The sequence below is a fragment of the Nematolebias whitei genome, chromosome 11 (assembly GCF_014905685.2).
Source record: "Nematolebias whitei isolate Nwh7 chromosome 11, NemWhi1, whole genome shotgun sequence".
In the NCBI taxonomy this organism is placed as follows: Eukaryota; Metazoa; Chordata; class Actinopteri; order Cyprinodontiformes; family Rivulidae; genus Nematolebias; species Nematolebias whitei.
This window is the reverse complement of record NC_056508.1, coordinates 25,030,669-25,042,837: the sequence shown is the minus strand read 5'-3', so window position 1 is coordinate 25,042,837 and position 12,169 is coordinate 25,030,669. Positions and strand designations below refer to the sequence as shown.

The following is a 12,169-nucleotide window of genomic DNA, read 5'->3' as shown; positions in this document are numbered from 1 at the left end:
TTTTGGATTCATTGTTTTAATTATAAAAGCTAAATAGCTAAATTAAAAAAAAAAGTATTTTTACAGTCTTTTTCATAACTTGATTTTGTTTTTTACAGTCTATTGTTCGTACTAGTTGAAAATCCTTTTAACCTTGTAGGACCTGGCATCCACATATGCAAGAGTTCAGGTCTTAGGATGTTAAAGTAACACAGAAAGTTCTCTAAAAAAAACTAGAAACAAAAAATAAGTAGAAATTTATAAAAATCAAACATATAAAAATTAGACATTTCTTTAGAATTTTGATTTTGGTTCAGCTGAATAAAAACATAAGCAAATAAAAGTGGTCTTGACTCCCCTAGAAAAGATTGAAAATAACTTAACCATAGGAACATGCTAAACTAAAGTGTGTCCTGTAATCACCATCTCAGGTGTCTTCAGTCTGTAATCAGTCAGCCTGTCTAGTTAAAGAGCAGCAGGTAGTCATAGGGCTGTTTGGTATCATGGTGTGCACCACACTAAACATAGACTGCAAGAAGCTCAATAAGCTATTTATGATATTTCTGACTTGCTCTCGACAAAGATGGACACTTTCTTTTCCCTCTCCTGCCTCCCTCCTGCTTTTGCTCTTGTTCTGTGAATCTTTCTCAGAGCCGCTCTTTACACATCTTCCAAATTATAAATTATGGATCTGGTCAGCTGGTCTCTCAACACAGTTGATAAAATTTTCTCGTCGAGAAGACAGGGTGCAGGAGAACCCTCATGCCCTGAAGGGACACACGCAGCTGGATATATCATGGATTTCTGGGGACAGATGGTGTGTTTGTCCATATTATCCGTTGAAGACGCGTACATAATTGGATTTATAACAGGATTTCTGCTTTTTGGAATCAGTGTGTACCTGGGATATCGACAAATTAGGAAGATGTCGGCAGCAGTTTTGGCAGTTATGAGGCTTGACTTATGTAATGGACTGTACCGTGCTTCAAGCGCTCAAACTCAGATGCTTCGCAAGCTAAACTGTAAGCTGGACGCAATTTCTGAGAATCGCAGGTCACTTGTGGCTCCTGAAACTTGCTGGCATAAAGGAATCGACCTTGGAGAAGGCTACAAGCACAGACCGGTGCAATGACCACAAATCTGGCTGTTTGGATTCACCATTGAGTACCAGCAGAACTATGAAGGCAGACATGAAATCAGTAGAGTCGGCCTGCCCCAAAACAATTGTTGTTTATCTGCATCTGGCTTCCCCACTTGGCCTTGGACAGGCCAACTTATCTCAAATTGCTCCTTTAGGATATGTAAATCATGAAGCTCTGCTCTACCCCCCCCCCCCCCCCCCCCAAAAAAAAAAAAAGAAGAACATCGGTGGACCCTTATCAGAGCTGAGCTGGCTGATAGACACTGTACCATCTTTATCAGGACTATAGAACTCTCTGGCAGTGTTCACGAACAGTCTCACCACCTTTGTCAGCCTCCATCCCACCCTGCAAAATGTCTTGTGTCTATCTGTGTTGCTTTTGTGTGCTGAGGTAGGTTTTTTGCTACTTTACAATGCGTCCTGTGTGTCAAGGACACAGTGTGAGAGATCTTTTTTTATATACCTTCTTCTTTCCTCATGTTTTTCTTCCCTTTCCTTATCTAAATGATAAGGGCGGCGCTTCTCAGCAAAGCTGCAGCCTCCGTGCACCTCCGTCTACCCTTGTTTTCTTTGGACGGCTGCACTGAAATGTGTTTCGTTGTGCTTAACTGTGCAATGACAATAAAGTTGATTCTGATTCTGATTCTGTAGCAAATCTCCCAAATGTCTTTTCTGGTTTTTGGTAGTGGTAACACACTCCAGGGTTTTCAGTAGCCTCCACATGGCCACCCCAAGTAAAATGTTTCTAGATCAGTTCAGCATTGTGTACTCATGGTGGCTCAACCTGAACTTCACACTCGTGGAGGTGCTGTTCTGTTGGAGGCTTACTTTTTACCCGTTTTGTTAAAAATGTTTAGTTAAAAATGTGCTATAGGATATCACATGTACTGTCTATCATAATGTGCTATTAGAAGAGATGATTCTGAGATTATCGAGAATGCAAATTGGGTGTCATTGGTATGTTAACTTAATATTTTACATCTGGCAACACTAGAATGTCAGACTGAAATTAAACTACAGCACCAGATCAATTTATTTATAGCTTTAAAGTAACTGTGCTTATTTTGCAGAATTTCCAAAAAGTTGAAAAACAAAACAACTGAGCCTTGTTATGTACTGAGACCTCTCATGTAGATCTATACATTTTGGAACTCCACACACTCCAGACGTTTTGAAAGGTTGAGGAGCATTAAGTGTAGAACCACTAGACTGAGGAACAGCTTCTACCCTGAGGCTGTTAGACTCAATCTCTAACCAGAATAATCACTGTGAAAAATCACATCATGTTGCTGCTGATCTCTTTCATGTTGATGTGTTCATTTGTGCTCATTTGCTCACTCAGACTCATGTTCGTGCTGCTGATCAGCGTATTGTTTTTATGCTATTAGTGCTTAGTGTATTATTTAGTTTATGTTTTTCTAAGTTCATATCTTAGATCTTATTACTGTTTTTCTTTTACATTTTATTGTTGGGCAGCACGGTGGCGCAACTGGTAGAGCTGCTGCCTCTCAGCAAGCAGGTCCTTGGTTCAAACCCCGGTCCAGGGGCCTTTCTGGGTGGAGTTTGCATGTTCTCTCCGTGTATGCGTGGGTTTTCTCCGGGTGCTCCGGTTTCCTCCCACAGATCAAAAACATGCATGCTAGGCTGATTGGTAACTCTAAATTGTTCCTAGGTGTGAGTGAGAGAGTGAATGGTTGTTTGTCTCGTTTGTCTCTGTGTGTCACTGTGATGGACTGGAGACCTGTCCAGGGTGTACCCCGCCCCTCGCACAGTGATTGCTGGACATGGGCACCGGCGACCCCCGTGACCCAAAATGGAATAAACGGGTAAAGATAATGGATGGATGGATTTTATTGTTGGATGTAACTGGGACTCTGTTTTGTTCCACCACATGTACCACATGTGGTGTGAATGACAAATAAAGAAACTCTCTGACTCTCTCATTCTCTCTCTGAATGTCAAACTTTGTAAAGTAACACTGAGGACCTAAAAATTTGATATTATTGAATTAATTAGCTGGTCATTACCCTCCATAGTCAGCCTGTACTAAGTGTTTATACAGTGCCTTGTGAAAGTATTCGGCCCCCTTGAACTTTTCAACCTTTTGCCACATTTCAGGCTTCAAACATAAAGATATAAAATTTAAATTTTTTTGTGAAGAATCAACAACAAGTGGGACACAATCGTGAAGTGGAATGAAATTTCTTGGATGTGTCAAACTTGTTTAACAAATAAAAAACTGAGAAGTGGGGCGTGCAATATTATTCAACCCCCTTTACTTTCAGTGCAGCAAACTCACTCCAGAAGTTCAGTGAGGATCTATGAATGATCCAATGTTGTCCCAAATGACTGATGATGATAAATAGAATCCACCTGTGTGTAATCAAATCTCCGTATAAATGCACCTGCTCTGTGATAGTCTCAGGGATCTGTTCAAAGCGCAGAGAGCATCATGAAGACCAAGGAACACACCAGGCAGATCCGAGATACTGTTGTGGAGAAGTTTAAAGCCGGATTTGGATACAAAAAGATTTCCCAAGCTTTAAACATCTCAAGGAGCACTGTGCAAGCAATCATACTGAAATGGAAGGAGTATCAGGCCACTGCAAATCTACCAAGACCCGGCCGTCCCTCTAAACTTTCATCTGGAACAAGGAGAAGACTGATCAGAGATGCAGCCAAGAGGCCCATGATCACTCTGGATGAACTGCAGAGATCTACAGCTGAGGTGGGAGAGTCTGTCCATAGGACAACAATCAGTCGTACACTGCACAAATCTGGCCTTTATGGAAGAGTGGCAAGAAGAAAGCCATTTCTCAAAGATATCCATAAAAAGTGTTGTTTAAAGTTTGACACAAGCACCTGGGAGACACACCAAACATGTGGAAGAAGGTGCTCTGGTCACATGAAACCAAAATCCAACTGTTTGGCCACAATGCAAAGCGATATGTTTGGCGTAAAAGCAACACAGCTCAGCACCCTGAACACACCATCCCCACTGTCAAACAAGGTGGTGGCAGCATCATGGTTTGGGCCTGCTTTTCGTCAGCAGGGACAAGGAAGATGGTCAGAATTGATGGGAAGATGGATGGGGCCAAATACAGGACCATTCTGGAAGAAAACCTGTTTGAGTCTGCAAGAGACCTGAGACTGGGACGGAGATTTATCTTCCAACAAGACAATGATCCAAAACATAAAGACACATCTACAATGGAATGGTTCAGAAATAAACGTATCCAGGTGTTGGAACGGCCAAGTCAAAGTCCAGACCTGAATCCAATCGAGAATCTGTGGAAAGAGCTGAAGACTGCTGTTCACAAACGCTCTCCATCCAACCTCACTGAGCTCGAGCTGTTTTGCAAAGAAGAATGGGCAGAATTTCAGTGTCTCCATGTGCAAAACTGATAGAGACAAACCCCAAGAGACTTGCAGCTGGAACTGCAGCAAAAGGTGGCGCTACAAAGTATTAACGCAAGGGGGCCGAATAATATTGCACGCCCCACTTTTCAGTTTTTATTTGTTAAAATAGTTTGACACATCCAATAAATTTCATTCCACTTCACGATTGTGTCCCACTTCTTGTTGATTCTTCACAAAAAATTAAAATTTTATACCTTTATGTTTGAAGCCTGAAATGTGGCAAAAGGTTGAAAAGTTCAAGGGGGCCAAATACTTTTGCAAGGCACTGTATTTAGCTCTGAATTAATGCTGCCAACTTCAGCTCACCCACCTGTAATCTCCGTAGGTCTCATCTTTCATTGGCCAAACGTCTGAACCAACGTCCTTGTTTTCTTTGTTCTTGACTGTAGTAAAACAGAAAAAGAATAAAAGTCTCTTATCAATATTATTTAGCTCACATACTGTCTGCTGTACCCGATCTTGTGTTGGTGTACCTGCATATTTCCCACCCCTGCTGCGTTTAATAAGGCAGAGGATGAGGAGGATCAGGATGAGCAGGATGATGGCACTGATGAGTCCTATCAGCCAGCCTTGGGTGGCAAACCCTCCAGGCATCTCTGATGGAACTGAAAGACAAGGATTTCATTCAGTCCAGTTTTATTTGTACAGTAAAACCCTTTAGAACTCCTTAAAGAGAACAAAGTACAGTGCAATACAGTAAAACAAGCAAACACTCACAATAAAAGATTAAAATAATTTTTTTCCCCTTTCGGCTGCTCCCTTCTTCAAGGGGTCGCCACAGAGAACTAAGTTGCACGAAGACTTGGTAATTATTTTTACGCCGGATGACCTTCATGATGCATCCACAGACCACTGAGCTACCACAGCCCTCTGTGTGGAGCAGAGAGCTGCTATCTGGGGCACCCGGGGAGCAGATGGTGGGGTTAAGGGCCTTGCTCAATGGCCCAGAGTGGAGCAAATGAGGGTGGAGGCAGGTGTGGGTGCTTCACCTATCCCACCCACATTTTGATGATGCTGGTAACGGAAGTTGGACCGGCGATCTTCCGATTACAGGCCCACCTTCTCTAACCTAAAAAGATACCTTAAATTAAAAGGATAAAAATAAGAACTAATAACTGATAAAAACCATGAAAATCAACAACTTAAAAGACAGCAAAAGCCAAAGAATAAAAATGGTTCAAAGTGAAGCTTTTAAAAACAGCTAAAGTGGAGGAATAGTGTGCAAAGGCAAATCTTTCCATTACTTTGGCCCCAGTACCACAAAAATCTGGTCTCCTCTGAACTTACACCTGGTACTGGGTACACTCAGGAGCAACTGACCAGCAGATCTGAGAGACCAGGAAGGTGTGTAAGGGTGTAGCAGCTCAGAAAGGTAAGGAGGGACAAGACTGTTTAATGATTTAAAAACAAATAAAATAATTTTTAAATGGATTGGCAACGAATGCAAGGATTTTAAAACAGATGTAATGTGGTCAAATTTCCTTGTGCCAGTTAAAAGATGTGCAGAAGCATTTTGCACCATCTGTAAATGGGCAAAAACAGACACACTGACTTCAGCATTACAATAAAGCATTACAATAAAGTAACAAAGGCATGGATCACTATTTCAAACAGATGCCATGGAAGAAGTGGCCTTATTTTAGCCAGCTGCCTCAGATGAAAGAAACTAGATTTCTCCACTGCCCTTATCTGACTGTCAAATGTACGGGTACTATCAATTTTGACCCCAAATTTATGACGTTGTCTTGACCATGTGAGTGGTGGTCTGATCTAAGCAGAGGCACTGCTGAAAATCAACACCTCACTTTTCTTCTTGTTAAAATTAAAAACTTTTAGCAAAATCCAGGCCTGAACCTCATCAAGGCTGTCGAGTAAGTGTCTGACTGACGATGACGAGGCATCCTTTCTATTGAGATTGACAAGTAGGCAAATCTGTGTATAATCCTCATAACAGTGGAAAGGTATACCCTGCTCCTGAGGATGGAACCAAGTGGAAGCAGGTAAAGAAAAAATAAAAGGCGACCCAGAATTTAGACCAGAGGAACTCCACACAAAAGGGTGGGTGGGTTGGTGGGGGTGCGGGAGCGCAGGTGAAGATCTGAAATCACAGAGACTGACACAGAATGTCTGCCCTGATAGTCAAGTAAAATACATTTTATTTATAAAGCACATTTTAAATAGCAGCAGTTACCAAAGTGTTTAACAATAAGATCAAGGCAGTAATTAAAGGAAAAAACTAATAACAAGATTGTTATTAAAAGCATTAAAATAAAAATATAACAACACAAAAACAATGATAAACATCCATCCATCCATTATCTTTACCCGTTTATTCCATTTTGGGTCACGGGGGTCACCGGTGCCCATGTCCAGCAATCACTGTGCGAGGGGCGGGGTACACCCTGGACGGGTCGCAAGTCCATCACAGGGCCACATAGAGACAAACGAGACAAACAACCAATCACTCTCTCACTCACACCTAGGGACAATTTAGAGTTACCAATCAGCCTAACATGCATGTTTTTGGTCTGTGGGAGGAAACTGGAGTACCCGGAGAAAACCCACGCATGCACGGAGAGAACATGCAAACTCCACCCAGAAGGGCCCCTGGACCGGGGTTTGAACCAGGGACCTTGTCGCTGAGAGGCAGCAGCTCTACCAGTTGCGCCACCGTGCTGCCCCAATGATAAACAATGAAATACTAAATCAAATCATATTGTGTTAAATGTAAGTGAAAACTGGTGTGTTTTTAGGAGAGATTCAAAAGCAGGAAGTGAAGGGGCCTGTCTAATGTTGGGGGACAGATTGTTCCAGAGTTTAGGGCCCACGACTGAAAAAGCTCAATCTCATCTGAGCTTCAGCCTTAATTTTGCTACAACCAAAAGCAGCTGATCAGATGGTCTCAGCACCCAAAAAGGAACATATGGTTGAAGTAGGTCAGAGAGGTGTGAGGGTGCAAGGCCATTTATGCACTTATATGTCAACAGCAGAATTTTAAAATCAGCAATGGCGCAGTCGGTAGAGCTGCTGCCTCTCAGCAAGCAGGTTGTCTCGGGACTCAAGACTCAGAGTAAAACCGCTGCTCCTCCATGTTGAAAGGAGCCAGTTGAGGTGGTTCAGTCATTTGGCCAGGATGCTTCCTGGGTGCCTCCCTACTGAGGTTCTTTGGGCATGTCCGACTGGGAGGAGACCCCAGGGAAGACCCAGGATACACTGGCGAGACTATGTCTCTCAGTTGGCCTGGCATCGCCTTGGAGTCCTCGCAGAAGAGCTGGAAGAGGTGGCTGTGGAAAGAGATGTCTGGACCTCCCTGCTCAAGCTGCTGACCCAACAACCCGACTTTAGAATAAGCAGAAGATGATGGATGGATGGATGGAAAACATTCAAAGTGCCACAGGTCTTTACTGTAATGCGACTGTAAACCAGAGGCCACAGTTCGACCTTCAGTCAGATGCGTACCTTCTTTTCCTTTGAACAAATCTGGGCTAAATACTGATATGAAATCAGAAGCTGAATTTTAAATTGTCTTCTTTTTTAGTCCAAATTTAGTCAACAAGACGAACAATGATTTTGTCAGCCATTTTGAAAAATGGTCACCATCTTAGATTTTTAGATCATGTAAAATTGTTCAGAATACTCTTGGGAACAATCCTGCCAAGTTTGATGATTTTGTACCACATTTTGCACAATTCTTGTGTTAGACTGTGTCACTGTTGGAGGCACTGTGGGTTTCAGTGTCTTGCCAGGCGGCACTTCAATGTTACTGTGCACTGGTTGAATTGAACCCACAACTCTCTCATTGGAAGACAGCTAACTTATCCACAGCTTTCCATTTCCATTTACTAAAAAATGTAAATTAAATCCAAATCTTGCAGAGGTTATTGACATACCTGGTCCTTTGGTCCATATCTGTTCTTTCCAGTGGGTGTAGTTTCCATGTAAAATCTCTAGATGGTACTGTGTTCCTTGTTCGAGGCCTGATAGAAAATAGAAGCCCTGAGTGGAGTTGACCACTTCTGATTTTTTCCACTGACCACCATCTGCACACAGAAACAGAAAAAGTATTGTAACACAGTGACGTTCTATACCCACCTGACGAGGAAAACACCTGTTACCTAATAAAAAAAACTTAAAAAAAACTTCAGGGTCAGTATTTTTTTGTGTGTGTTTAGTTGTTCTGTTTGAGTTTTATTTTGGTGTTTGTTTCTTAAGGCAGTGGGCTTTGTGCACAGTTTGTTCTAATGATGGGCAAATGATATACAGTACCCTCACTATATTGCAGTTCACTTTCTGTGGCTTCACTATATTGTGGGTTTTTTAAACCCATTTTTTTAATATTGTGTTTACTGTATGCTGTGCACTACTGTACATTCATCTTATTGTCATCATCTTCATCATAATCGCCAAAATGTTTAAGAGCAAATGAAGAGCAGTGTTTCCCCTAGACAACTTGCCATGGTGGGGCGCTCATCTCATCCGTGATTTTTGTCAGGGGGTGCAAGCGAGATACGTCTGAGCTGCGCGCTGTTTGTACTGACAGTTTTCAAGCGAGGGGGTGGGTGGTTCAGCGTGAGGGAAGAGGCAGCTGCCTTAAGCGTTTTATCATTGCGCGCCGCTAGCTTAGCGCTATGTCCATGCCGACAGGTAGGGTTTCAGTTTGACGCGCAGTTCGGTTCGGTAGGCGGGGCTCTCGGTTCTGTTGACAGTTCGGGCTGCCCTGCTTATATAATGGTAGGGGAAACACTGATGTGTTTATAAGAGAGTGGGAAAAATTAATAAGAGTGTGGGAAGGGCTTATAAAGCCTTAAATATATATAAATAATGAAATAAATATAACATCGGTACTTTGCGGATTTTCACGTACCGCAGGGGTCTCTGGAACATAACCCCCGGGATAGGTGAGGGACCAGTGTAGAGGCTACGGAGCTTGTGTCACTCTTCCTGAAGCAGAATAATTCATAACACTGAGCCTGAGCTTGTTTCAAAACACCAATCGAGGCTTCGGACGTCAACGCTGCGTCATTTCGCTCTTCATTGACTCAGAATGGTTCACTGCATTCTGTGACAACCACAGTTTTACAGATTTGAAGGGTTTTGTGCCACATAAATTATTGAAGATGCATAATTATTCTTAAAAAAATGTTGGATTGTGAAGAGACAGAATTATGTAAAGTGAGTTTGGTGATTTTCATGGCAATGACAAGCAGTAAATGGCGTTCAAAGGTTTGGGATCGATTTGACCTTACCATCAAAGCGGGTATTATGTTTCCTATGACTTACATTTTATGTTTTAATAACTGAACTTTATTTTTCTTTTTTAAATGGGTCTCAAGTTTACAATTATTTGTACGTGTTTGCGCTTCACGCAGTTGTCTTACAGCAATGACACATCATCTTTGCTGAGTGACAGTCATATGACATCCTGGCAGTAAGCCTCGGCATTTCCAACCTCCAACAACCTTCTCCTAAGTCAGTTAACATGGACTCTGGCTTTTCCTTTGGAGTTGGCGAAAATTTGGACTCATGCTCCATTTGTACAGATCAAGTGAGGAACTGGGGAAGCAATTGTCACTTTTCCACGTTTTATTTTATATTGTTTTGTGTCCTTGTACATTTCCAGCGATGGAAGTGTTATTTATACTGTACTTTTTGGTACCTTTTTTGAATCTAATGTATTGTATGGTTGTATTTTTACATGTCTACTGGATTGACAGATGAGCAGGAGCAAGAGCTTGTAAAGCTCAAATAAAACAATATTGCTTTTTTTGTGTGTGTGTTTCTAGATTTTTAGTGTTCACATGCTGAGTGTTGGACGTTACATGGCTTAAGATGTGGGAGTGAGGTTTAAAAAGGGGGGATATACTTGTTTTGTTCTTCTGTTTGGCAAGTTATTGTGTAAGTTTGTAGGTACAGCTGCTCTGATCTTTTGGCTTGTATTGAGAGAGAAGTCACTGAATTAACTTTGAGATTGTTGAAATATTGACCCTTTGTAATGATTCATGTTTTATGTGTGTATTTTCTGCTTGTTCTGCTAACTTCTCCAGTCTTATCAGCTTCACTCAGCTCACCTGTGCCACTCCCTATCTTCTTTCTGCTACACCTGTGTGCTGCGCTTCTTAACTGCGCCCCAGTCTCTGCCTCCCTGCCAGACTGTCTAATCACCTCGTGCCTAAAGTATTCATCATTCTTGTTCCTGCTCTTGCTCCTGTTATCGACCCCATTTCATGACCATGGATTCCTCTCCTTTTTGCCTTACCAATGACACACCTTCTGCCCATTGGTTATCTGGACCTCGACTCTTGTTTTGCCTTTTAACTACCAATTCTTGTTAAACCCCTCTGATAAGTATTGCCGTCTCTTCCTCTCTGTGAATGACCCATGCCTGCGTATTGACCACGACCTTAGAATCTGGATTCAAGGAATTGTTAGTTCCCAGAATCAAGCTCCACAAACCATCTTCCCCATTGACTCTGACACCATCACAGCTGCTGAATTTCAACTCGTGAGTAAATCCTGCAGGTTAGTGCTTCAGAACCTCTCATGTTTTAACGGTCATAAAGCAATCCCAGTCACCAACCTGTTTTTTTTCCCGCAGAGTTTCAGCTGACATACCCATTTCTTGACATTTCTTTTTGTCTCTTGTAACATTTTGTGTTTATTATAGTATTTAAATGGAAATATGTTTTATTTACCTCAGTCTGTATTTGTACAGGGTTCTTCTGTACATTTTTAAGTATTCTCATTCAGAAAAAGGATCTGTTCAACAAAGTTAGGACTGAGATGCTTTTTACCACACTCTACATTTATAATATTCCAAAATCGAAAACCATGTTCGGTGCCGGACACTCCGGTAAGTGAGAAGAGGCTTTTAAAATGCACTGTAGTATATAAGAGCTTCAAAATATTTTTAATGGCGGGAGGTGAATCAGCCACCAATCAGGTGAGGACAAGAAATATTCATACATATAGAAACTATACACGTTTTTATTTAGTGTATTTGTAGTAGATTTATTTGCAAATCACTATGTTTTCATTTGCATTTCACAAAATTTCAATCTGTTGTTTTGTGACATTTTGGAACAGTTGGTGATGTAATAAAACATGGAATGGAAAGACATGTGACCTGCTCCGCTCGGGACAGTTCGTAGTAGTGTTTTCGGTACATACCAAAGCACTGCTTCAATTGTGCCATTACTAGTTCTTACCACTATTCCTGAAGTAGCGAATGTGGAAGCCATGGTTCCGTTCTCGCTCTCCAGGCACCCAGCTCAGGTTGAACGATGTATTACTGGAAACTATGGTGATGTTTGACGGAGGAGCTGCAGGAAGACAAAAACAAATGGAAGTTTTTGGAGTAATGAATGGACACTTGACTGGTGGAGTCAGAATGTTTAGATATTTTTTGTCTTTTTGACCAATTATGAAGTTTCACAGTACAAGCAATTTTTCCCCTATTTGAGAACCCCTGGCTTATATAAACATGTTGATAATTTTACAACTTCAAGACAAACTTCCCTTGATAAAATTGCACTGCTGAAAAAGAAAGTACAGTAGTCCCTCGTTTATTGTGGGGGAGTCGTACCCTGAAGCCCCATGATAAGTGAAAAACCGCGAAGTAGGAATAGTAGT

The 12,169-nt window shown here is 41.7% G+C and overlaps 1 protein-coding gene across 1 annotated transcript in view; it reads right to left on the bottom strand.

The window, feature by feature from the left end:
• LOC119417244 (neural cell adhesion molecule L1.1) overlaps nt 1-12,169 on the bottom strand; it is an 86,526-nt gene that overhangs the window by 8,706 nt on the left and 65,651 nt on the right. Inside the window, exons 24-27 of the mRNA XM_037684456.1 lie at nt 11,746-11,859; nt 8,431-8,580; nt 5,014-5,145; nt 4,851-4,923 (exon numbers count right to left, since the gene is read on the bottom strand). Of these exons, the coding sequence (XP_037540384.1) occupies nt 4,851-4,923; nt 5,014-5,145; nt 8,431-8,580; nt 11,746-11,859 (469 nt within the window). The remainder of the gene's footprint in view (nt 1-4,850; nt 4,924-5,013; nt 5,146-8,430; nt 8,581-11,745; nt 11,860-12,169) is intronic.